This window comes from Sturnira hondurensis, unplaced genomic scaffold (genome assembly GCF_014824575.4).
Source record: "Sturnira hondurensis isolate 20B ecotype Veracruz unplaced genomic scaffold, ASM1482457v3 Scaffold0015262, whole genome shotgun sequence".
Classification (NCBI taxonomy): Eukaryota; Metazoa; Chordata; class Mammalia; order Chiroptera; family Phyllostomidae; genus Sturnira; species Sturnira hondurensis.
Window position 1 is genome coordinate 1,168,494 of NW_028087893.1, and position 27,218 is coordinate 1,195,711.

At 44.9% G+C, this 27,218-nt stretch overlaps 1 protein-coding gene across 4 annotated transcripts in view; it reads right to left on the minus strand.

Moving 5' to 3' along the window:
• Positions 1 to 6,278: 6,278 nt before the first annotated feature.
• UIMC1 (ubiquitin interaction motif containing 1) overlaps positions 6,279 to 27,218 on the minus strand; it is a 140,889-nt gene continuing 119,949 nt past the window's right edge. For 3 of the 4 annotated variants that reach the window (XM_037064440.1, XM_037064442.1, XM_037064439.1), the window contains 6 exons: positions 17,676 to 17,735; positions 13,230 to 13,308; positions 9,972 to 10,143; positions 8,408 to 8,471; positions 7,380 to 7,422; positions 6,279 to 6,859 (listed from right to left, as the gene is read on the minus strand). In XM_037064440.1, the coding sequence (XP_036920335.1) occupies positions 6,646 to 6,859; positions 7,380 to 7,422; positions 8,408 to 8,471; positions 9,972 to 10,143; positions 13,230 to 13,308; positions 17,676 to 17,735 (632 nt within the window). In that variant the 3' untranslated portion in view covers positions 6,279 to 6,645. The remainder of the gene's footprint in view (positions 6,860 to 7,379; positions 7,423 to 8,407; positions 8,472 to 9,971; positions 10,144 to 13,229; positions 13,309 to 17,675; positions 17,736 to 27,218) is intronic. The other variant, XM_037064441.1, reaches the window with a different exon arrangement.

Here is a 27,218-nt window from a genome sequence, read left to right on the forward strand (position 1 = left end):
TTACCAAACAGCTGATTCACTTCCTTTTGAATCTGTCCTAAGAGGAAGTCAGAGACCTGGACCTGAAGGAACCTGGGATGTGCTCTCTGCAATGCTGGGTTTTGAAGTGGTGGTTTCCCCCTGGGAAGAAGACGGAGGGGCCTGGTCTGGGAAATACGCCATTAAATGGACAATTTTGCAAAATGTGGGAGAGCTAGTGAGCAAGAGATAACTCAGCCTCAGAAGAGGAAGAGACCGGGCCTGCCCTGGTGTGGGTGGGCAGGCTGCGGAGGCCAGGCCAGCCCGGAAGGAACGGTGGTATTCTGGCAAAGGCGGTCCTCAGGAGAGGAGCACACGCAGCATCACAGAGTGCAGGGCGCCTTGAGGAATGGGGCGCAGCTCCGAGGGTCTCAAGAGGAGATGTGCAGATGGGGCTATGTGGTGGGAGAAGTGGTGGCTAGACCACGGAGCTCAGCCTTTAGTCTGTAGGCCAAGGAGGAGCACAGGCTCTCGACGGGGGTCTTCCGTGCTGAGAGAGGAAGGGGGTCTTGGGCTGTGGTCAAGCTGGTGGCCACCAGCTTGGTCTGGTCTGGTCTTCTTGCTCACTGTTACAGTATGCAACATGTGTGTCCTTCTGACATTCATGTTGGCTTCAGAGGTGGGGTCTTTGGGAGATGACTAGGTCTTGAGGGTGGAGCCCTCATGAATGGGATTGGTCTCCTCCTGTGGGAGGCTCCAGCAGACTCCTCTTACTCCTGCAGCCATGCGGACAGAACTAGGTATTAGTTTGCAAACGGAAGAGGGCCAGAGGCAGGTGCTGACACCTGCTCTCCAGCCCCCAGAGTGTGAGAAACACATTTGTATTGCCTCCAGTCACCCAGTCTGTACATGTTGTTACAGCAGCCAAAACGCACTAAGACACCCACCACAGTAGGAGACGACACACTGCACCGATTTTTGCTTTAGGGAAACTGGTGGGCAGACACTTGAAAACTCCAGGCTCCCTCACCAGCAGTAACCCTACTACTGTCCGCAGAGAGTACGTGACTTCCACACAGCACCAGGGTGGAGACCGGGGCAGTCACTCTTGTATCAGTTTCAGTATGACTGTGACACGGGTACCAATTCAGGCCTTCAAAGGCCGGGAACTCGAGGATGGGGGCGGGAAAGACAGTCACCCACTCTGGAGCGTCCTGCCTGGCCTGGAGCTCCAGCCTCTCTCGACTTTGTTCATGTGGGGGAGGAGAATATGGAACTGAGTGGTAGAGGCCAGCTGTGGTTCACGCCCAAGGCCAGTCTCCTGAGCCTATGAAAGGACACACCCCTGACAAGCAACACCAGGGCTCCCCATGTTTCCGGAAATCTTGTGTCCATCTGCCCCCGTAGGAGGAGTCCCAGAACCCAGGCTGATGTCAGGGCCTTTGGAGGGAGGAGGCAACTTGGACACGAGGTCTGTTAACAGCTGGTCGGCTCAGCTGTAGCAGAGGCGCAGCAGCGGCCGGCAGTTCTCTGCCAATGCCAGATGGCCACGGACCCACAAGGGAAGGGCAGTCATGCCAAGGCCCCCTCACAGCCCCATAGTGCCCATCTCCAGCTGTCCAGAAGGAACTGAGAGATGGGGGGAGGTGGTCAGTGGGAAGAAATGGGGGGCCACAGCCAGAGTGCCATTGCCAGGCCAGGAACCAGACCCTCTGAGAGTCTGAGCTGCTCCCAAGCAGACAGTGCCTGGCAACAAGGCCAATGGGCTCCGATAAGCTCCCCGAAATTCCCTCCATGCCCTTTCGCTAGGAGGTGCCTTCCAGCTCTCCTATATCCACCACGCTTCTTCACTCTTAGGTCTCTGTTCACACGGATCGCTCTAGGATGACTCCCTCTCTGCCCTCTCCAGCCTTTCCACCTTTAAATTACACCTTGGTCAGCACCGATGCCTGGGCAACTTTCCCTGATAAGCCCCTCCTGGCCCTGACCCCAGCCTGGTGCGGCCTGCGGACCCCATGGTGCCCTAGATTTCCCCCACCATTGCATCAACAGGCACGGGCGCCTGGCACGTGCTTCTTGCTCATCTAGTGAGCCCCAGCGCCCAGTTTTAGACCTGACCAGGAAGAACAATATTAACTTTTGTTAAATTGAAGAGCCCTCCCACAACTGAGAGGAAATTGGTAAGCTCTGCTAGCCTTCCTGGAGCACGTGACCTTAGCAGCCTTCCCACTAGGGTTGCAGGCACGTCCATCTTCCCACGGGAACTACCATCCACTCAGCCCTACCTGCCTTCCTCTCGCCCTGGTCTGTCTGCTTCAGTAACCCAGGGCCTGTGACCCAGGAGCTCCAAGCCAGGGAGCTGCACTTGCATTTGTGATATTCCAAAAAAACCACCCGGAGGTCCAGCAGATGGAGTCACGCTGTTTATTACCAGGGAGTGCATGCACCCATGGCGGCTGATTGGGCGAGACTGTGCCCTGCCCCTGGCCCTTAGCGCTATTTATAGGGTTCAGGGAGACCGTGGTTACGGGCGAAAGCTTTATTTAAATTTTTGTGATACACAAGAGCCTCGTGAGGGCTGGGACATCCACGTGCAGTTTTCCATGTCCCTTACGGCTGCTGGCCAGGCAGCCCTCTGTTCTCCGAGGTCATGGAGGGGCACGTCCCAAGTCACCCCCCAGGGCCAAAGCTGCCCTGACTCACAGGTGAGAAAGAACCCATCCAAACCTGAAGGCTCCACTGAGTTCTGTCACCAGGGGGAAAGGTAGGTGGTACCACAGTGTACTAAAGAGAGCATGCGCTCTGCTGGCAGGCGGGCCGGGGTTCAAATCCCATACCATTTACCAGCTGTAGGTCCTCGGGCAAATTTCTCTGCCTCTCTGAGCTTGTTTGTCCATGGGTAAAACACCTGGAGACTCACTTCTCCGTAGCATTTGGCTTAGTGTGGGTTCTTCCGGGATAAGATCAAATTTGAGTGCAGACAGTTAAGTTGGGAAGGGATCCAGGCCAGGGCTGGGATGCAAGCGATGCATGTGAGGCTCCATGGTCCCCAATGTCAGGGGACCCTCAGGTTCATGAGCCCAGAGGTGAGCAACTTCCAACCAGCTGGTGAATCGCAAACCCTTATCTCCCCTACGTAAGAACCCCTGAGAGCAAACAGTTTCCACCTCTCCTCCCTAACTGGAGAACACATATGTTACATCTCTCTGGTCAAGCAAATAGGGAGCAGAGACCCAATTAATGCCGTATATGTCAGCTAAACCCAAGGACAGATGGAGTCAGGGGAACGAATAATGGAAACCCTATTAAAAGCCAGACAGACCCAAGATAAAAGTCAAATAGTAGAGCAGACCAAAGAATAACCCCAACCCCCCCAAAGATTCTCCCCTGAAGATAAAAAGCCCTCAGGACGCAGACTCAGTGCCCGCTCACTCTAGAGCACACCCATGCCCCTTCCTGGGCACAAGCCTCTTTACTTCCTCCTAAACTCACAGGGTCCCCCACAAGACTTGCAGCCAGGGGAGCAGCAGGCAGCGGCAGCTCCACCCAGGTTGACCTCTGATCCTGTCTCCAAGGCCCCATTTCTCTCTGACTTTCCAGTGAGCTAAGAACAGCCCCACCTTGGCCCACTCCCTTCCTATACATCTAGGGAGCTGAAGCAGAGCGCTGCCTGGGCTTTCTCCTGTTGCTTCTCCCAGCCCCAAGTCCTTCCTTTGTCTCGCTGTCCCCAGTTTGAATAAATGTGCTCTCAGAAGCACCCGGACTCGTGTTGGGAAGTCTTTCCTGTGTGAAGTCAAGCACCCACACACTACAGGCAGGCCTGCCACAGACCCACTCCAGGCCAGTCCCTGTCCAGCAGCACTGAGGCGAGGAAGCTGGGGTGCTCACCCACCGACTTCCAGGTTCCACTGGCTGAGGGCTGCTTCAGGGCCCTGATCATGTGGCACTCCCAGTCTGTGCCCCACACACCCAGAGAAGGGCTATGGTAGTCACAGGTTCTCGTGATAGAACCATGTGGGGTTTTGTACGAGCATGGTGAGTACCCAGGGCAAGAGGGCGAGGCACTGCCTCTGCTTCAGGGCTACTGTGAGGATGCAAGGAGATCACGCCTCACAAAGAGAAGGGCCCCTCTCCCAATTTATGGCAACTGCTTGTGAAGTTTGGGGAATTTCCTAGATTTCCACAGGTCAGCAACATCAGAAGAGCTGCGCCCCACTTTGCAAGAAGCACAAATCCTGCCAGACCCCTAGGAGAGCTCTCAGTGCCCAGGACTGCAGCTTACTGTGCAGTGAGTGGTTGGGGGAGTGAAGGGAGAGGGGTCACCCCTCTTAGAACTGATTCTTGCATCTGTACCCCACCCTCTCTCTGGCTTCTCCACCTCTTATGCTATCATCACTCCTTAGGACACACAGAACCAGCTCCACGTGAGTGACCACAGCTGCCATGGCCCCGTCTTCTGTGACAGGTGCTGTGTCTGTACATACTATTTTAACCCCGAGGGTGCTGCGTGCTTTCCCCCACTTTATGGACAAGGAAACTAGATCTCCAGAGAGGCTGACCTGCATCAGAATCAGGGATCCACACTCAGGGTGGTGGGATACTCTTTCCACGGACTGCCTTCACCTTCCCAGCAATGCCCCTCCCGCACGACCAGCCTTTCCCAGTGAAAGGGGAGGAGGGGTGTCTGGGGAGGGGGGCTGTTTCCCGTGACTCCCCATTAGCTGACAAAAAGCCTATTGTTCCTGGTCCTGCTCGTCCACACCTTCCTCCAACAATGTGCCACTGACCCACATTCCAGGTAGACTGCTCCATTTTAAGCTAAATATTCACTTTGTAAAATCAGCCCTTTCCCTTTCTTATCTTCAGACAGAGAAGTAACATGCTACCCCGTTTATAGATTTCTACCTCCAATAAAAGGCTATTTCATGAGAAGACTAGTGAGAGTTAAGCTGATGGGACATCACTAACAAACTAATTTTCATTAGAAGAAAAATAATACTTCAAAATACAGCATTTTCTTTTCCTGGATTTTTAAAAAAAACACTTTATTTATTTTTAGAGAGGGGAAGGGAGGGAGAAAGAGAGGAAGAGAAGCATCAATGTGTGGTTGCCTCTCACATGCCCCGCACTGGGAACCTGGACTACAACCCAGGCATGTGCCCTGACTGGGAATCGAACTGGTAACCCTTTGGTTCACAGGCTGGTGCTCAACCCACACCAGCCAGGGCTATAGCATTTTCTTTAGGAGTGAAGAGGAGGCCATGGGCAAAAGTGGCTTTATTTGTCCTTCTCAGCCTTTGATTACTCATCTGAAATTTGGGAAGGGTAATACTGACCTCACAGGATTGCTGTGGGTACTAAGTGAAGGCACATACACTGCATGAACCACAGCAGCTGTTCAAAAACCAACTGGCATTAGTCATGTGGCGCTGGCCTCAACATCAGTGCCTCCAACACCAGGATCAGGCAGGGCAGGGTGCCTGCCACCCTGCCTTCGAACTCAAGAGATCGTGTGTGCAGGGCACACAAGCAGGAAACTGTGCCTTCCATCCTAGGTATCTTTGAACTCCCCAGTCTCACACACACCTCATTTGCATTGTAAAATAAAGAAAGTAAAAGGGAACAATGGACTTGATAAATCAGAAGTTGGGAGAGTCTGTGTCCCTGTTCATCCTGCCCCACGACGCCTTCCTGTTCAGTAACCACCCCCACAATCTTTCATTACATGTTCACATTGGTTTGGGCCAGGGCTAGCTTTCCGAAGTCCTTGTCTGGTCATCTTCCTCGGGTAGTCACTTCTGCCACTCAGCACCCTCTCACGACCACCCATGCACCGAGGACAGACCTCGTCTCTGCTTTCCTCTGGGAGCTCCTGGGCAGTGTGGTTGAGAACGTGCATTCCTCTACTAATTTCTGAAATGGAACCCACTTCCGGTTCCTGTTATGATCTCTGACAGCAAGAGAACCAATTGTGCTTTTACCAGATGAATGTGCTTGGCATCCCCACTGGTTATTCCAGGAAGGAAAAATAACTGCACTGGAACTAACTAAAAACAGAGTGCTCACTTACAGATTCCGGGGAAGAACGGCAGGACATACCCCTCAAAGGTCCCATGCTCTGGCTGAGAATTCGTGACTGGGCGAGGCAGCGATAAAGTAACGGGTCACTGCACAGTAGAGACAGCAGAGTAAGGAGCAGGACTCAATGGCCCCTGCAGACGATGTCAGAGAAGGTCAAGGGAATACTCCCGCAGTGTCTGGGAGTGTGCACTACACGTTCGATGAATACAGGCTGCGTATCAAGGACCAGTAAAAAGTCATTCAGGAACATGAAATTTATGTCTGAGAACTAGCTCCACAATTAAAACAGCCCCTCCCCAGACCCTGTAACACACAGGGGAAAAAAGGAAGCTCCATCTCACTGAAATAAGATTTCATACAAACATAGATAAATATATTTAAATTTTCTTTGAACTACAAGCGAATTCGAACAGGCTGTTATAAAACAGAACACTATACACTGATGTTCGTACAGATCATAGAAAACAAGAAACTGGAACGCTCAGCGGTGCTCACGGCGGGGATGGCAGGACCACGACCTGCTCAGCAACGAACTGGGCCACCGAGGCTTGGTGAGCACGGCCACCCCACTGCTCACGGCCTTGTCAGCCTTTAGACCCTAGAAATTCAGGATTTTCTCCTTCTTCCTCTGCCTGCTTTGGTCCGTGTCCGGCTACCTGGCCGGACAGTAAACTGCTTTTTAAAGTCAACTAGGCAATCTGTGGCTTCTGAAATGGAAACGAAAGACTTGATGGGAGACTCGGTTAAGTCGAGTTGTGCAAGGGAGCAGCTCTGCATGTCTCTGCTGCAGCCTGCCTCTTCCATCCCCGGGGAGGGCACCCTAGAGAGAAGCAGGAAATTCAGAATTTGATACTCACCACTAATAAACAGTGTCACGAAGTACAGCAGGGGCTCTGACATATATTATTGATTCACACAACTGCTGTCATCATCCAACCAGACAAGTCCCATCATCCCCCTTTTACAGGTGAGGACATTGGGTAAATCATACACGTAAGGCCACACAGTTGGACAGCGAGGGAAGGAGGATTCAGAACCAAATTCCCAAGCTGCTGGAAATCCGAGTCAGAAGACCAGAGTTTGGTGGGTATGGAAGAGTAGAGACGAGTAAGAAACAGCTTTTGCTCTGCTAGTTTTAACACAGTAAGTGAACTGAGCTGCCCTCCAATTGTTAGCCCAGATACGAGGCTGTCACAGAGGTACACAGAGAGATCACACAGTTCCAGTGATTTCTACCTTCAACAGTTTGAAAACCACGCCATACACAGAACCCAGAACCAGGCCTTTCCTAGAGCTGCAGTCACACCCCAATGCACACCCCGATGCACACCCCAATGCACCTGAAGGCCACTGTTTCTGAAGACTTGGTCTTTATCTTTGCATCTACAACAGGAGAAAAACAGTAATAATGTTGTTAGTAGTATCACAATCATACCACTGCTCAATGATCATGTGCTTCCTGTGTTCTGGGCACTGCTTTCATCAAACTGATCCAGGTGGCTCAGCGCCAGTCCCCACACCAGTGGAATGTGAGCGTTTAGCATCTGACAGGCTCAAGTGCAGATGTACAGAGGTGAACACGTTTGTATGAATGCCCTCTGCATAAACCTACTTCAAACCTGGACCTGAGGAACCAGGAGTTGCCATCCACCTACAGAGAATCACAACTTGCTGATCTAGAGGCAGCAGGACAAGCGGCCCAGAGAGGCTGCCTTTTCATAGTCATCAGAAAGGCTTAAGCAGAAGTTCCTCTTCCATCTGCATCTAGTGCATTTTAACAATAGCAACCGACAACCACCACAGTAATAACAGCAGCTAACATTTATCAAGGGCCTATTTGTGCCAGGGGATATGTCTGGAGCTTTACCAGATACAATCCTTACAATTTGTGAGGGTGGCACTACTCTACACAATGCACATAACCTGCCTACTGTATGCTCCCTAAATACTAGGCACAAAGAAAGTTACTTCCCACAAGACCTCAGGAGCATAGGTTTGGACACTAAGCTCAAGGTAACATATGAATGAAGCACAAAACCTCAGGAGGAGGCAGTAATGTCGGCATGTCTGCTTTTCCATGCCTGTTCCTGTAGAGGGTACTTGGGGCTTGTTTCATTGTCCCGTCATCTGGAAATGTTTTTTTCCCAGTTCAACAGGCTTTCTAAAGCCTGAAATGAAATGCATGATGCTGAAGACAGGCTATCTCCCCATCTTCTTCAAGGAGAGATGACCCAGACCAAGTCTCAAAGGCTGGCTACTCTGGTCAAATGTGCATCCACTTAACTCCAACAGACAGGGAGGTGGCGGAGATTCTTCTCACTGCCGGGCCTTAGCCAGAAGCCCGGGAATCTGGTCCCGGAGTCCTCACCTTCAGTCTTGTGCTCAGACTGGTCCAAGAGACTGAGGAGTCGGCCCTCACTGCGTCCTTTTTCCTGCAACAGAGATAAACAAATGAAAGGGAAGGGTTACCTCATAGCAGAATATCTAAACACTTCTTTTTAGCCCAGATCACACCTGTCTCCAGGAGAAAGAGGTGTGGAGGGACCCCTCTAGGGAAGCCTTTTGCTTTCTAATAAATGAGGGTGCACAAGTGAAAAAGATAACCAGGGTGAAGAGAATACATCTTTATACCAGTATTATCCAAGAACAGATACCAGAGTCAAGGCTGAAGGCAAATTATTCCCCAAAGATCATAGTGAACAACAGTAGCCTTTGGCCTTCGACTGATTTGGGGAGACTGAAAATAAAAAATAACCGTTCTGAGGTCCCTTCTAGGGGCAGGGATGCCAGAAGAACCCCCTGGCTCCACGGTCCAAGCCCAACTCCAAACCACCACCTCAGAACCACCCCGTTCACACAGAGCCCCTTTCTTATGCCCTGACAGAGAATGGCCTCTTCCTTCATGTGGACTGAGGGCTGTAGGTCTGGAAAATGGAGCTGCTGTTTCATTTTTGATTTCTAAGCCAAGACTTGCTCTTCCTAATCTCTAATCACAAAGGCAGAAAACACATCCACCTTCCCCATGACCAGGGGCCAAATCCCACGGCCTCCTGAGACCATTCAACAGAGCTGATCTCTCGGCTCCTGGTGGGCGTGCGACAGAGGAACCTTTCTGCAAAGCAATTTGACCGTGTGTTTCACGAGGTTTTTAAATGTTTATGTCCACTGCCTTAAGAATTCCACTTCAGGAAATCTATCTAAGGAAATAATCACTGGTTCAAAGACTGATTAATGTTTTAAACATAGTTTTATAATAGAGAACTGGAAAGAACCTGAATGTCCTATAATGAGAACAGTTAAGTGACTGTGTGATACAAACATTCAGAGTATTTTAAAAAATAGTTTAAAAATAAACCAAGAAAAGTGTTTATTTTAAGCTACAATGTTCGGTGCGTACACACATACAGTATGGTGCCAACTATATTAAAAATGCATAGAAAAAACACTGGAATTTCCCCTAATTCTTCATGTTTTTTAAAATTTCATTTTTTCAATTATAGCTTGCATTCAATATCTTCACTTTTAAAGATATTTGTACTTTCTACAATGAACATATAAATATTACTATTTTTTAAAATATTTTATTTATTTATCTTTAGAGGGGAAGGGAAGGAGAGAGGAAGAGAAATATCAATGTATGGTTGCTTCTTGTGCATCCCCTGCTGGGAACTGGCCCCTGCCGGGAACTGACCTGCAACCCAGGCATGTGGCCTGACTGGGAATCGAACCGCGATCGTCTGGTTCACAGGCCCACGCTCAATCCACTGAGCTACACCAGCCAGGGCTAAGTATTATTTTTTTAATAAAAAAAATGTTACAAAGCACAAGTCTTGTTTCAAGACAAACAGAAGAAACAGAGGCAGGAAGGGAGGGGAGAAAAAGCCCTAAACAGAAGTGCGGAGGATCCGTCTTTCCCAGAACACCGCACCGACCTTCGGGTTCCTCGGCCACTGCTGCTGCTTCCCCTCCACAGCCAAGTGTGCTCTCCCACTCTCTGCAGGCCCGTCTCCTTGGTCACCCCTTGCCAGCTGAAGACAGGACTCTACATGACACTGGTATTCTTTGAATGGGACCAGGGATTTACAGAGATAACACTTCTCATTCCTAGCCAATCAGAAGAAAGAAAAATAAAGCAGTTTTAAGATTTGCTTTTGCCGTTGGGCTCCTGGATATAGCTCAAATTGTGTTTTTACGTCTCCAAGTTACTCTGTGGAAGAGGCCTGCCAAACAATGCAGCGTTGCTCAGCAGGCGGCCGACAGAAGCAGCCCACTGACAATCAAAAAGACGGAGCACTTAGTGGTTCTCCCTCACCGCTCCTCCGTGCCCCACCGATGCAGCGGTCAGATGGCAATAAAATAACCTCTTCCACCTCAAACAACGCTGACTGCTCTTCAAACATAAAATGTTCTGTCAAACTCTTCTGAAAGTAAGTGTAAGTCTTTTCAAAGGGAAGCTAAAATTTCAACAGAAAAGGGAGCACCAAGAGCATTTAATCAAGATAACAATTTTTAAGAGTTTTTTAAAAAATTTTTAAAGATTTTATTTATCTTTAGAGGGGAAGGGAAGGAGAGAAGGAGATAAATATCAATGTATGGTTGCCTCTTGTGGGTCCCCTGCTGGGAACTGGCCTGCAATCCAGGCATGTGCCCTGACTGGGAATCGAACCATGATCCTTCGGTTCGCAGGCCTGCGCTCAATCCACTGAGCTACACCAGCCAGGACAAGATTACAATTTTTACGAGGGTAGGTGAACTTGTCTGATTAGTGAATCAAGTCTGTCCATATGACAACTTCCTTAATTCTACAACCTGTAACTAGGAAGTTACCAAAACCATGTGGTTCTGCCAGAGGCTTCTGCATGAATTCATACACAGTTATTTTTTAACTTTTTGTAACAGTTGAGTTTGTAGAAAGAGAGGGCACTGTGTTCTTGAGGTGAGGTTTACTGGACATTGGGGAAAATTGAATCACTGGGGACAAAGGCAGAAAATGAACATTTACTGAGTATTTCCTCTGTGGTGAGAACTGGTGGAAGGCGCTTTAAATACAATTTCCCAATTAAGTCTCCAGCCCCATTAAGGAGGTGCTTTTCTTCCCAAGGTCCTATAGCTAATAGCTGTCAGAGGCCAGGTCTGCCTGGCTCATAAGACCAGCATCTTAGTTTTAAGAAGCTAAAGCCAACTTTCCAAAGTTTGCTCTCTTAGACTTCTCTTTCTGGCTGTTAACTATTCAATTACTACAGCAAGGGAAACTGGATTAACTCTAAGGAAGAGTTTCCCTGGAGGTCTTTAAAATGGAAGAAGTCAGTCTCTCAGGCACTTCATAACGAGAAGGATGCACTCTTCCTCACGAGAAGAGCTAGCTGAGTGTCTCTCTCACAGCTGACAGTTAAAGCAGAAAGCGCCTACTTGTCCCTACCGTGTGAGGGATGGCGGCATTGGGGAAGGGGCGTGAGTCAGGCAGGCTCTGCCAGTTCTGGCCACATGATCTCAACCAGTTACTTCCAATTTCTCTCTAGCTTCTTTATTAAAAAGACAAAAAAGAGTAACTACCTTCCTTACCATCCATTGTGAGAGTGATATAGTAAACCAAGCATCTAGCGCAGTGGCCAGCACACAATATTTAGGTGCTCAACAAATAGCTTTTTTACTCTTGCTGCTGTCTCAGACACATTTCATTAGCTGCTGGGGAACAGAGCAGGAATGAAGGCAAGTATCTGTCTTCAAATAACTAACAGCCGCCCTGACTGGCGTAGCTCGGTGGATTGAGAGCGGGCCTGCGAACCAGACGATCGATCGCGGTTCGATTCCCAGTCAGGGCACATACCTGGGTTGCAGGCCGGTTCCTTGCAGGATAACTACCAGCAGGGGGTGCACAAAAGGCAACCATACACTGATGTTTCTCTCCCTCTCTCCCTCCCCTCTAAAGATAAATAAATAAAATCTTTAAAAAAAAAAAACAACCTAACAGCCTAGCCAGGGAAACAGAAATGTCAAAAAAAAAAAACAAAAAAAACCCAGCCACGACACACTTCTGATGAAGTGTCTGTCCTGCAGTGATGACACAGTCCTAGAGGAAGGATTCCAAAAGTAGTGGTGATCAACTCGCCTGGATTAGGGGAGGAACTCTAAAGTGTGTTTCCAAAATAAATGTTTCTGCCTAACGACCACCTGCTCTGATGGACTGTTGGCAATGTCCTTCCTTTCGGGAGACAGCACTTCAACCCGACCCCCCGAGTGCCCCAGAATGCACTGCGCTTTCTTAGTCAGGCCGCAACCCACAAGCCAAGGAGGTTGTCTATATTGCCCAACCTTTTGCAATTCAACTTCTGTATCATTACATCACAAAATAGCTCACTATTTCCCAAAACACCAAATACCAATATGCAAGTTCAAATAAAATAATTTTTAAATTTCAAAATTAGTTGAATGCAGCCAAAACAGTAAGATTAAACTATACACAATAAACTGTTATACATATATACACATCTATACATATACATACATATATAGATACACACACATATATTTTAAGTTACAGGGAATAAAGTTTATTTTTGGCAGATAGTGTTAAAACAAAATTAAAGTTGCAGACATTAGTAACCTAACTCAATATCCTTAGTTTGGTATAAGTGTGGCACATTTTCTTGTATTCTATTAAATCACCATAATCTAAACCATTTTAAAAACTAATAAATTGCCCTGGCTGGTGTGGCTCAGTGGACTGAGTGACAGCCTATGCACCAAAGGGTCGCCAGTTCAATTCCCAGTCAGGGCACATGCCTGGGTTGCAGACCAGGTCCCCAGTAGAGGAATGAGAGAAACAACCACACATTGATGTTTCTGTCTTTCTCCCTCCCTTCGCCTCCCTAAAAATAAATAAATAAAACCTTAAAAAAAACCCCTGATGAGTTGAAATTAAGCTTTACTGTTTTCACTTACATGCTCTGATTCCAAAGCTAAAAGCAATGTGGAACTGGAGTAGGCAGCAGGCTTTTCTAGGGCAATAGAAAGGGATATATGGAGGCCACACGCACTGACATAGACTGGGAATAAGAAAGTCGGGTGTCCGAGGGAACAGCGACTGGCAGGCCAAAGAAACCCAGGGGAAGAGAGGAACTGGTCTCTACACTCGGTCTCAGCAAGGGCGTGCTCAACAGGAGCTCCCTGAACACAGCCAACCTACTTACTTCTCAACGTCCAGGGCAGTCTGGGCAGCTGACCCACTGTCACTCTTGCTCTGGGCCTCTACTTTTCTCCAAGTCGACACTTTCAACACAAAAAGAAAAAAAGAAGAAAAACTGTTAGTTGGCAGCAGACTCTGAATATAAAAGAGGAAATGTAGAGGAAGAAGCAAAGTTGAAAATCTTGCACCATTGGGAAACCTCTGCCTTTCTAACAGAGTAGCCCCTGTCACCACATGTACTGCAACTGCCAGCGGCAAGATATGCCCATAGTTGCTGATGAGATCTATTTACCCCCCATTTGCCATGATCTCTAAAGACCCAGTCCACACCAAGAAAGGTTTGTGTGCACTATCCCAACCTGTAGCCCCCAAAGGAGATTTTGTACTTTTCCAGTCACTATGTCTGACTGACTTAAATTGAGCTTAAAGGCAATTAAGGTCCATCCCCTGCCTTCCCAAATCACCCTCAAATAATATGTTATTAAGACAGGTGTCCTAATTCTATACTTAGGTAACTACATTGTTGGGTATTTTCCCCCTTTAAACACAGGACTTTATAGTTGTCCCTGTTCTTCTCAGGTGAGCATTCCAGTCTATTGAGTTCATTTGTGGTCTTTTTTTCTTTTCTTTTTTAAAGATTTTATTTATTTATTTTTAGACAGAGGGGAAGGGGAGGGAGAAAGAGAGGGAAACACCAATCAATGTGTGGTTGCCTCTTGATTGCTCCCTACTGAGGACCTGGCCTGCAACCCAGGCATATGCCCTGACTGGGAATCGAACCAGTGACCTTTTGGTTTACAGACCAGCACTCAGTCCACTGAGCCACACCAGCCAGAGCTCCTTTGTGGTCTTGATTCTGTCATCTGATGTTATTAGCTCTCTTTTCCGGCTTTGTGTCATCTGTACATGTAACAAGCAGGCTTTCTGCATCTTCATTCAACTCACTGGGGGAAAATGGTTTTCAAGGACAGGGCCAAGGACAGAGAACTGTGGCATGTTACCAGAGAAGCCTGTCTTCTCCCCCCAGTCCAAGTTTCTTTTAAATACTTAATAAAGCAAATATTTATAGAGAATCTTTGATGTGTAAGTAGTTTGGGGAGATAGAGAAAATTATGAGAAGGGGTCCTAAGGAGGGTAGAGAGTATTAAGGGAAACAGCACACACAAACAACTATAATAGCAAGTGTAAAGAGATATGCATAATGAAACCAGGTCATACACACAAGCAACTATGAACAGTGTTTGTCCGTGGAGAGAATGGCAAGAACACTTGATGACTAGAATAGTAAGAAGGTAGGTTTTTCACTATACACTTTCTGTATTGCTGAAATTAAAAACTAAAAGGGAGGAAACAGATCAGATTACAGAGAATAGGCAATCTATTTCTAAGGTTCCTTCCAACCCAGAGATTTTGTAAGTAAAAATAAAGTACTGCTGGAGAAAAACATCCTCGACATCGTTGTATAACCACCACCAAACCCTCCTCCCACTCTATCAGCCAGCCCACATTTCTCCATCTTATGTACAAGGACTTCACGAGAGATTTTATCAAGTGTCTTGCTGAAATCAATTCTTAAAAGGTTGGCACCTCACAGATTACAGAAACCTCTAAGAGTTGTTTTTTCTCTCTCTCTTTCCATTTGTCCCCAATCTTAACTACCAAGTATTTTTCAAAAAGGAATACTTGAAAACCACTCCATACACAGTGCTGGAAAAGAATTAATTGCTTCTCGCACTTTACATATACCTCTACTGTACTCAGCGCAGTTCTGTTACTTGTTGTATGCCAGTCTCTTTTCTACACCATGCATCTTTCTGAACTTAGAGATTCTGAGTTTTGTTTTGATCTCTTCAACATCCCCAGCAGAATAGAGCACACATTAAATGCTAATAAACATTTGCCCCATTAAATCATACCGATGGATTCAAGGGGAAAAAGAGCTCTTGTACGAGGACCTACTCTGTACCAGGGACCTTATAATTTCCAGTCCTTAAAATACAACCCTACAAGGCATATATCATTATCTGTATTTCATAGATGATGAAATATTAAATAACCTGATCAAGATCTCAAAACTAAAACAACAACAACAAAAAACCCAATGGAATGCAATGCAAGTCTGACTTCAAAGAAGCATATGTCCTTCTACAGGAGCAGGCCGCCTCTCCTGAGAAATTAGAAGGTAAAGGATGGCAAGAGAAGTTTAAGTGTAAGTGAGTGGGCAGGTGGAAAAGAATGTGAGTGAGTGGAGAGACCTGGCAGGTGGCTGGGAACTGTGTGCTAACTGTCTGATTTAATGTCATGACCAGGGTGAACTGGACGAGGCCCTGCAGCTCAGTTTTTCAAACTCTGAAACCCACTACCCTTCACAAAGGAACAGAAAGTATAAGCTGCTATTAAAGGAGCCTCCACCTCCAGTGTGTGAGGGTTGAGGCGGCCATTTCAAGTAGCTGCAGGCAGAGAATTCAGCATGAAACTGAAATCCAAAACCCTTGCTGCTGGCGACAACAGCCAAAAATTCAAAAGGGAACAGTAGAGTCTTAGGAAAACAACGACCAGGGCAACGTAAGCAAAACGGAGGAGGAAAGGTGTCACTAACTGCTGGGAGAGCCACCTGTACACCTACAACCACTAACGCGGCCCTTTTAAAACCCCTGGATAAAAACACCCTAAGGAGCTACACTAGGAACTTGCCTCGGCACTGTTAAGATGCAAGGAAGCAGCAGGGCCTGGTGGAATAACGTACACCAACTTCAGAGCTGGGCAAAATGGTGTCCAAACTGAGACTCCACTTACCGTTTACCGTAGGCCGATAACCTGAGTACTGCTGTATTTTACCATGTATAATGTGCACTTTTTGCCCACATTTTTGAGAGGAAAAAAAGGGTGCACATTATACACAGGTAGTGCCTGAAAGACCGTGTACCTGTTCTTGCATTTTGTAATTTATTTGTTACATAAAATTTCTAGTATTGTAATATGTTAAAAAATAAATGCTAAAATTCCTTTACAATATGAAAAACAAGTATCTAAATATAAATAATTGAATTTAAAAATTCAAATAAAAGACTTTTTTCCTGAAAGTTTGGGCCAAAAACTTTGCACTATCCCAACCTGTAGCCCCCAAACATTGGTGTACACTATACATGGCAAAATACGGTGTGTTAGCCAACTTAACTACAAAATGAGATGATACAGTATCTCCCCTCACAGGAGTTGGTAAGGATTAAATCAGATAATTCAAATAAGTGGTGAGGGTGTCCAACCCACAGAAAGCACTCAGCAAACACAAACTGTTAACTGTCATTAATATTCTTCCTGGCTTATTTCTTAGCCTTATCCAAAGATTTAAGTGCATCCTTAGAATAAGCACTTATCAGCCTGTCTATAACTTGGATTACGTATTAGTCTTAAGTGGTTCCCATACTAACTTCTACAAACTGAATGAACAGTAAACAATCAAAACATTACAGAACAGTTATTTATCAATATATACTATGTAGACTTCAGCACATTTGTTTCCAAAAAACCCAAAGACAAGCAATCAAAAATAAAAACACATGGCCTAGATAGAACTAACAGTGGAAACAACAGCTGCTTGAGAGGAGTAGAAATTATAAATACAAAAAAGAGACTTAGCAGAATGGCAGAAGTTAGTATTCTCACTATATCTCCCTCAACTCAAAACCACCTCAGCAGAAAGGAAAAGGAGGCCACAGACTTGCGGGTATTCCCGTTGGAAGTGCCTCTCCTCCAGCCAGGCTCCTCCTCAGTGGGATGTAATGAGAAAGGGAAGGTGCGTTTCACCTGCACACTGCCTGCCTCAATGCTGCTGGCCTCCCCTCAGAAACTCCAAAAAGCGTTATCATTAGAATTAATTATCTACCATTCTGAGTGATGTGGTTTTTAAAATTTAAATCTTAATTAGAATTAAATAGCATTTAAAATTCAGCTCCTCAGTTCCATGAGCCACATTTCACATGCTCAGTAGCCACACGTGGCTGCTGGCTTCCATACGTGACCCCAGAGATTTGGAACATCTCTGTCCCCGCAGACAGTTCCACTGGCTAGCTCTGCTCCTTTAAGAGATAACCAGGACTAACGCAGTAGTATCAGGCCTTCAGTCTGTTCACCTTGGGCACCACGAGAAATCCAAGCCCCCCTGGCCTCTCTCACCACCTACCTTCTCATCCCTACATGACTCTGATCTGTCCTCCGGGGGCACTTTTCTAACCTGACTCGGTCATCCATGCCTACTCTGGAAACAAACGCCTTCTGGAATTCATGTCACTGATGGACAAAACCCCTGACGTGCTTGCTCAGCCTCCTCTGAAAGTTCTCATCCTCTTGCTCTCGCTGAGAGAAGGCTGTCCTCTGAGGTGGGCACCGCTTCTCCTCGTACCTTCTCAAGCACTGGCTTGTTTCTTCTTTACACCACAGCACTACTGACCTGGAGTTGGGGTGGATATCCTCTTCCTCCTTGCTGTTGCTTCCAGTCCACTGGGAAGACCTAGTTTGAAGCACAAACCACGTGTTACCCTTGCTACCCACCTCAAAGTAGTTAGTCATCTCCTCCCCTCCTGGTTGCCGGTCCCCCACACTTCCCGCCATTCACTGAAAACTTGGACATGTCACTGACCGTCTCTCTCTTCACCACTGCAGCCATCATTCTTGGTGATTTCAGTATCTACAAACTGTATTAGACTGAAGTGTATGAAGTAGCAGTTTTTATAGGTTTCAACCTAAGGTATGCTCCATCCCCTATGCTTGCCTCTCAGTTGCTTGGCTAGTCCTGTAGATCATACCATCCCGGCCTTTCTCAGGGGGGATCTGAGAGAGAAGCAAGCCTAATGCCCTAAGGCATCTACTGTGTGTGATGAGTTAACCTCTCTCTGCTGCATTTAGAATGGTTGGTACCAGTTCTGTACCCTCCTTTGGAGAAGTAGAACAATCTGTTCGTTTTCTATGTTTCATGGTTCTGCTGAGAAGCCCTGGTTGAGCCTGTCAGTAATAATTGTGCCACTTGCAAGATCTCAAGTTCACAAGTCCCAATCTCTGATCATCACCACCTGCCTTTTCCAACTCACGCCCTCTAGCACCCTAACTCCAATAATTTTTCAGCCCCTCCAGGACATCTAATTCCAGACTGTCACCTTTTTCACGTCCATTACTCTGTCAGTTCATCAATTTCCTTCTTGCCTAGTTTAGATCTCACAGTTACCACATTAACAATTGCCTTGAAGAGTCCCTCAACTTATTTCTAATCTGTCTCGTGCTCCCCAGCAAAACCCAGTCTTGGTGGAATCTAGCCCTTCACCTGTTCTGTGTTCCTACCTCCACAGCCCAACCACGCCGACTGGGCTCACATCATATTGAAGACCGCAAACCTCAAGTGGCCCATCAGTACAGCCTAATGTTTCCATGGTCGGCTTATTCTTGTGCTCTCCCCGAGGCTCTTTCACGCCCTCCCCACTACCCTCCCCACTACGCCCACACATCCAACACCCATCCTGATTCTGCTGTCATCATCCTTTTTTGTTTCGATATAACAACTATAGCTTCAATATATGAAGCTATAATTCACATATATTCAATCGTTTTCAGTATATCCAGAGTTGTACAACCATTACCATATCAAATTTAGAACATTTTCGTTAACTAAAAAATAAATCTGTTCTTATCAGTACTCACTCCCCATTTTCCCCCAAACTCCCAACATAGGCAACCACTTATCTGCTTTCTGCATCTATGGATTTGCCTCCTCTGGGCATGTCCTACAAAGGGAGCTACACAGTCTGTGGCTTTGTAAGTGGCGTCCTTCACCCAACCTACATTTTCCAGGCTCGCCCACGTTACACCATGTGTCGGTACTTCATTCCTTCTTCTCCCACTGTGGCCACACATGTCACATTCCCACCGACAGTGTACTGGGTTCCAATTTCTTCCCATTTTTACCAACATTTGTTATTTTTAGGTTGGAGTGTTTGTTAATAGTCATCCTAGTGAGTATGAGGTGTTATTTCATTACGCTTTTGACTACCAACTAATCATGTTGATCACCTTTTCATGTGTCTGTTGGCCATTTGCACATATTCTTTAGAGAAAAGTCTATACAATCCCTTTGGTTTAACTGGATTATGTTTTTGTTGTTGAATGGTAAGAATTCTTTATGCATTCTGGAATCTAGACCTATACAGACATATAATTTGCAAGTATTTTCTCCCATTCAGTAGGTTTTCTTTCACTTTCTTAATAGTGTCCTTTGGTGCATGATATTTTAAAACTTGAGGCCCTGGCTGGTGTAGCTCAGTGGATTGAGCGCAGGCCTGCGAACCGAAGGATCATGGTTCAATTCCCAGTCAGGGCACATGCCTGGATTGCAGGCCAGTTCCCATCAGGGGACATATAAGAGGCAACCATACATTGATATTTCTCTCCCTCTCTCCTTCCCTTCCCCTCTAAAGATAAATAAATAAAATCTATATTAAAAAAAAAGAAATTCTCCTTACAATAATAAATAAATAAATAAATAAAAATAAAACTTGATAGAGTACAATTTTTTTATTTTTTTCTTGTTGCTGGTACTTTTGGTGTCTAAGAATCTAAGAATCCACTGCTAAATCTAAGGTCATGGAAGCTGACCCCTAAGAGAGTTTTATAGCTTTCGCACTTACAAAGACCTTATGGAGGTCTTTGATCCATTTTTTAAATATACGGTGTGAGGTAGAGCTCCACTTGTTTTGCATGTGGATATTCAGTTGTCCCAGCCACATTTGTTGAAAAGACCATTTTTCACCCACTGAACTGTCATATTCTTGTCAAAAACTGCGCATAAATGTATGATTTTACCTCTTGACTCATAATCCCATTCCACTGATCTATATAGCTATCCTTATGTCAGTACCACATTGTCTTGATTAATAAGTTGCAAAATCAGAAAGTGTGGACTATTTTTTAGCTATTCTGGATCACTTTATCTCCTACTCCCCCAAAATGGAGTCATCAATAACCAAGCTGCTTGGGGCAAAACCTTGGCATAACCCGCATTTTCTCTTTTTTACTCCAACAACTCCTGTAGATTCGATCTTCAAAATACCTCCCAAATTGGACAATTTCTGTACCTCACAGCTATTCCTCTCACCCAAGTAAGCACTAGCCTTTGCACAGAACCCAGCAACAGCCTCCTGCTTAGTCTGCTCACTTCTACATTTCGTCTCCTGTCCCTCGGCAGACTACTTTTTCCACACAGTAGCCAGAGTTAACTATGTCACTCCCTTGCTCTTAACCCTTATATGGCTTTTCATCATTCTAGAATGAAGTGCAAAAACCCCACGTGAACTGACCACTGCGTATTGCTTTTCTCTTTTTCCCTATTGTTTATCCCACTTCATTGATTGTGGCTTCCCTCTACACTAAGACACATGCCAAACATGCTCTTGCATTAGGGCCTTTATACATATTCCCTTCACCTGCAATGACTCTATTCAAATATCAACTCAAGATGTCTTCCTTAATCTTTTTATTTAAGACCCCCTACCCCAATCCTTCCTGCCCTGGTCATTCTCTATCCCTTGTTCTTGCCTTATTTTTCTTAATTTTTGACATCTATTTCCTCCATAAGAATGTAAGCTTCATGAGAACACAGATTTCTCTTTTGCATCCTCAGCTTGTATCACAGTAGCTGGGTTATAATAGGTGCTAAGTGAATACTGGACTGTCAGTTAAAGGAGAATATATAATTATAAACAGCATAGTCATCTTGTGAATTATTGAGGGAGGCTCTCTAAGCTGAGCATCTGACAGTGGGCTTAGTCAGAAACCTGAGCCAAAGCTGCCCTCTTTCATCCTGACCCTCAGTCACAAAGTTTGATTGATTCTCTCGCCAAAAGATTCTCAAATCTATCCACTCCCATTGACCCTGCTTCATTACCTATCTCCCTGTTCCCAGTCTCAGTCCCTCCCACCCTACTTTTGTACTGCTCAAAGAACTCAGGCCCAGCATCAGCCATGGCAGAACCCCAAAAGCCTTCCCTGACCCAAGAAGGCCCCAAGCTCTGCAGGTGATTGGCACCCCATGTGCATATCCATCATAGCACTTCTCACACAACATTCCAGTTGTTGCTTTACCTACTTATCTCTCCTAGCAGAATCTTTCTTCATCACTTCAGAATTTCACATTTCTGGCATAAAACTGACACTCAATATAAATATATATTTAATGGATCAATTTGGCAAGGTAGTTTCTTATTCACAAGTTTGATGGAGCCAAGTTTCTTGGCTTTTATAACTTAAATGAAAATGTCTCTGGAGCCCTGATCTGAAAAAACTCTTGAAATGGGAAGGCCCTATCTGCCTCATTCCACTCAATAAATAAATTCTTATTGTTCTCTTGGGTACTAGATTTGATCATCTTATTCTATTAGAAATAGCTTCTAACTCAAAAATCCTAATGATTATGCCAATAGTTCTTAAGGATAAACATCCCTAAAAAAGGTAGGCATCCCTAAATCTATTTTACGGATAAGCAAGTAAGGGCTCAGAAGCTTCAATCCTGTAAATACCTGGTCTAGGCTATGATTCCAAGTCTGTTGGACTCCAAAGTCAGTACAATATCAAACTGCTTTCTTTGCTGCTTAGAAGCCACAGAGGACCCCGTTCATACTCAAGTTGTAGTAATTTCAAGTTTAGAGATAAAGCTTTATTTCTCAACAGGTACACCTGAATATTGAGCTCTTGACCTTAACCTCCAGTGCTGCTGAAGTTAGTGCCTGCGTCTGAAGTGTTAGCATGACTTGTTCACCACCTTTGCATACAAAGATAAAAGTACTCACATAAAAATATCTTAGAAGTGCCTCCTACCTTGAGGCCAAAGGGAAGAGTCAATACTGAGAAAATCCTTAAACCATACAATTCCTATTTAGGATATAAAAATAAAGAGTCTAGAATCATTATATTTTTATGAACAAGATTTCTGTCTATGAGGTATTGAATAATTTCGAGGTCTTAGAAAAACAGCCACTTGTCTAGTTCATACTAGTACCTGTATATAATATTTATAGCTCAATCTTTTTCTTTAACAGCTGGAATTTTTATTTAAGCAATTCAACAATATATATCAAGAATTTAAAAATAACTTGTATCTTCTGACCCAAGAATTATACTTTGGGAACCTACTCTGAGAAAATCATTTGAATTTAAATGAGATCACAAGACAAAGGTATTTTATCAAAGCATTATTTATAATGATAAAAAATTTAAACAACCCAACGTTCAAACAGAATAAAATACTATGCAGGAATTCAAAATAAAGACTGAAAGAAAATACCTGAATACCAAAATATCATCTGTAATTCAGGGGGAGAGCGGTCGGGTTTGGGGTGATTATTTTTCTATGTTGCTGATTTTTTCAATGAGCATATACCACTTTAATCATTTAAAAAGTTGTTTAAACATCGAGGGACACCCTAACCGAGAAAACAGGCCCAGGCAAGGATCAACAGTCATCATCAGCTGAAAGTCGGGCGGGTTAGTCTGACCCCACTGATTGAACGTAACACGAGACTAATATAACCCCGCAAATTGATGCAATATAAAGTAAAAAATGCTTATAAAGTACTCTTGTCAAAAAATTTAATAAATGAATCCAATCAAGTCTCAAATCTAACTAGAAGTTTCCAGAAATTACAGTCCAGAACAGAAGAACATTTTAAAGATAGAACAGGGATACAATTAGCAAAATCAAGGAGGGAAATTCTAAAAGACAAAAGCTGGTCTCCTTAACAAATAAACCACAAAGAAAAAAAAGAGAGAGGAGTATAAGAGATTAAAAGAGACTTAAGAGAGACATCAGTCAAATGTACTGCATGAACCTTGCATGGGCCCTAATTTGAACAAACCATTAAAAAAATTAAGAGAAGCCCTGGCTGGTGTAGCTCAGTGGATTGAGTGCGGGCCTGTGAACCAGACGATCACAGTTCCATTCCCAGTCAGGGCACATGCCTGGGTTGCAGGCCAGTTTCCCAGCAGGGGATGCACAAGAGGCAACCACACATTGATATTCCTCTCCCTCTCTCCTTCCCCTCTAAAGGTAAATAAATAAAATCTTTTAAAAAAAAATTAAGAGAGCCCTGGCTAGTGTAGCTCAGTGGATTGAGTGCGGGCCTGCGAACCAGACGATCGCGGATCGATTCCCAGTCAGGGCACATGCCTGGGTTACAGGTCAGTTCCTGGCAGGGGACGCACGAGAGGCAACCATACATTGATATTTCTCTCCTTCTCTCCTTCCCTTTCCCTCTAAAGATAAATAAACAAATAAATATTTTTAAAAATAAGAGATAATTGAGGAAGAGGAGATACTGACTGGTGTAATAATGGTACTGTGGCTTTATTTATTTTTATTTAACTAGTCCTTATCTTTTAAAGATACAAAATAAAATATTTACAGATAAAATAATAGTACTGAAAATTGCTTCAAATAAATCTATTGGGGGAGCAGATGAGAAACAAGTCAGAGGTGAAAAGAGACTGGCCGTATGTTGATAATCAATAAAGCTGCAAAATGGGTTCATAGGATTCATTATACTGTTAAACAATAAAAATTAAAATACTGGCTCAAAATAAAATCTGCTGTTAAAAGCTAACTATGTAGTGGACTTCCACCAAGATGGAGGCATAGATGGAAACACTGTGCCTTCTCCCACAACCAAGTTTGACTACAACAAAAGTTTTGGAGAACTAGGACACATCCAAAGACCAGAAAACGGAATTATATGGAAGTCCGACAGCTACGAACCGTTCAACGGGGACGGTAAGAGAGGTGGAACCAGCAGCGGAGCTGGGTCGGGCAGGACAGATCCCCCGACCTAAGCGCTAGGCACGCGGGCAGCCCAAAGCCAGTCGGGGTGCGGGGCAGACTGACCAAGGTCGCACATTCGCGCACAGTGAGACGGACCACGCAGGCCCCAGGGGACGAACCCAGTGGTGGAAGGCTGACAGCGGTGGCACACTCGAGTGCAGTGGAATGAAACGCGTGGGCCTGGTGACGGTGGTGGCTGCGGTGCCGGTGGGGGTCGCGGCAGCAGGCAGCAGAAGGAAGCCACTGTACCTCTTTGACCCTGCCCCCACATACAAAGTCACAACCCAGCGACTGAGTTGCCCTGCTCTGGTGAAAACCTAGGGCTCCGATCCTGCTACTTAACAGGCACGAACAGCCCAAAAGATGGCGCAAGAGGAACTCAAAGTCCCAGAGCCAATAACTCTAAGCAACCAAGAAATAGCCAGCCTCTCAGAAGCCCAATTTAAGACACTATTTATCAGGATGCTCACAGAACTGGTTGATTACACTCACAAATTAGAGGAACATATGAAGGCTAAACTAATTGAAATGAAGGGAGATGTCCAGGAAACCAATAGCGATGGAAAGGAAACTGGGACTCAAATCAATGGAGTGGACCAGAAGGAAGAACTAAACATCCAACCAGAAAGGAATGAAGAAATGATAATTCAAAAAAATGAGGAGAGGCTTAGGAACCTCCAGGACATCTTTAAATGTTCCAACATCCGGATTATAGGGGTACCAGAAGGGGGAAAGAAACAGCCACAAGTGGAAAACTTATCTGAACAAATAATAAAGGAGAACTTCCCCAGTCTGGCAAAGGAAATAGACTTCCAGGAAATCCAGGAAGCTCAGAGTCCCAAAGAAGTTGGACCCAAGAAGGAACACACCAAGGCACATCATAATCACATTAGCCAAGATTAAAATGAAGGAGAGAATCCTAGAAACAGCAAGAGATAAGGGGACAGTCTCCTACAAAGGAGTGCCCATCAGACTGTCAGCAGATTTCTCAAAAGAGACCTTACAGGCAAGAAGGGGTTGGAAAGAAGGATTCGAAGTCATGAAATCCAAAGACCTACAGCCAAGATTGCTTTGTCCAGCAAAGCTTTCATTTAGAATGGAAGGGCAGATAAAGTGCTTCTCAGATAAGGTCAAGTTAAAGGAGTTCATCATCACCAAGCCCTTATTATATGAAATGCTAAAGGGACTTATCTAAGAAAAAGAAGATGAAAAATATTAACAGTAAAAGGACAGCAAACACACAGTTATTAACAACCACACCTAAAACAAAAGCAAACCAAGAGGACAGCTAGATCAGGAGTGGAACCATAGAGATGAAGAACACATGGAAGGTTAGCAACAGGGGGGTGGGAGGAGGAGAAGGGGGGAGAAGGCACAGAAAATAGCATAGATGGTAGGTACAAAATAGATAGGGGGAGGGCAAGAATAGTGGGGGAAATAGAGAATCTAAAGAACTTGAGACACGTGGTCATAAACTAAGGGGGGGAGAATGGTGGGGGAGGGAGTGTGCGGGTGGAGGTGAATGAAGGGGGGAATAGAACAACTGTAATGGTATAATTAATAAAACATATTTTTAAAAAAAGCTAACTATGTAAAACCAAAAAAAGTAAGGTAAGAATACACATTAAACTGTTCACACAGTGCCTTGTACTGAGATGGACCATGGATGAATTTTTTCTGAGTAAGAAAAATTTCCCTAAAATCTTCTATAGTAAGATGTATACTTTTAAAAAATGTTAAAAGCCAAACAATCTAATGATTAAGAGTGGAGCCCCTGGACAAGTGGCTAATTCCAGGGCTGAAGCAGGAAAAGTCAAGGTAGCCCCACAACCTTGTGATAAAAAATAAGGAAGTACTCAGAGAACAAATGGGTATGTGCCAAGCGGGGACAGAAGACAACATAAAGGGATTTTCAAACTTGGAACAATTTGAACAACAAAGTGACTGCTGGAAAGAATGAATCATAACACAATAAATTTTAAAAATGAATCCAGAAGCCCATACCACATTTTAAAAAATATTGACAGAGGAAGGGAGAGATAGTTCCTCTCTCCAGAAGGATGTCAGCTAATTAATGTAGAAGAATGATAGAATAAAAACAGTCACCATTTACTACTATAGTAATAATTTAAGCAAGAATCACTAATGGATGCTAAAACCATGGGTGAATGCCTGTTTGAGAATAGGATATTCATACAGCCTCAAAGTATTATCCCACAGATGACATTACTGATCATAAAGGGGAAAAAGTACCTTTACAGAAGAAAATCTGATAGATACCACCTACGAATTTTAACAGTCCCAATAGCACACACTAATATCTGTTGCTCCCTGATGTGTCAGGGACTGAATGTTTGTCTTCAGCTAAATCCTGATGTTGAAATCCTAACCCCTAATGTGATGTTATTAGAATTTGGGGCCTTGGGGCCTTGGGGTGATTAGGTGATTAGGGCATGAAGGTGCAGCTTCCCTGAAATGAGATTAGTGCCATCACAAGGGGCTAAAGAGACCAGAATTCTCTCCTTCCACCACCTGAGGACACAGCAAGAAGTCAGAAATCTACAACCCAGAAGAGGGCCCTCACCAGACACCCAAATCCTTATCTCAGACTTCCAGCCTCCAGGACTGTGAGAAACACATTTCTGTTGTTTATAAGCCACTCGGTATATGGTGCTTTGTTTGAACAGCCCAACCTAAGACATGGTGCGTTTAGAAGAACACAACATTCCCTTCGTTATGTTCCTGCCAAAAATGTTTCACTTGAATCTAATCATAAGAAAACATCAGACGAATCCACACTAAGGAATATCTGGGGTGGAAAAACCAGAGAGGAGAAGCTCTACATTCTGTGAATAAATTCTGCTCGTGTCCCTTGCTGTCTCCAGAAACACTCATGTACTAGGTAGACTCTTACTAAGGATAAAATAACCAAACTGAGTTTAAAGTGTAGTTTGATTCCAACCCACTTAACTGTGTTATAAAACAAATAAAAATAATAATTTTCTGAGGAATAAAACTGACTCTAGAATATAACAGTATAACATCCACAATTGTCTAGGATACCATCCACAATTACTTAACAAACAAAGAGAATGAGGAACGTTTTCAATTGATAGGGGGAACAACAATTTGATTGGC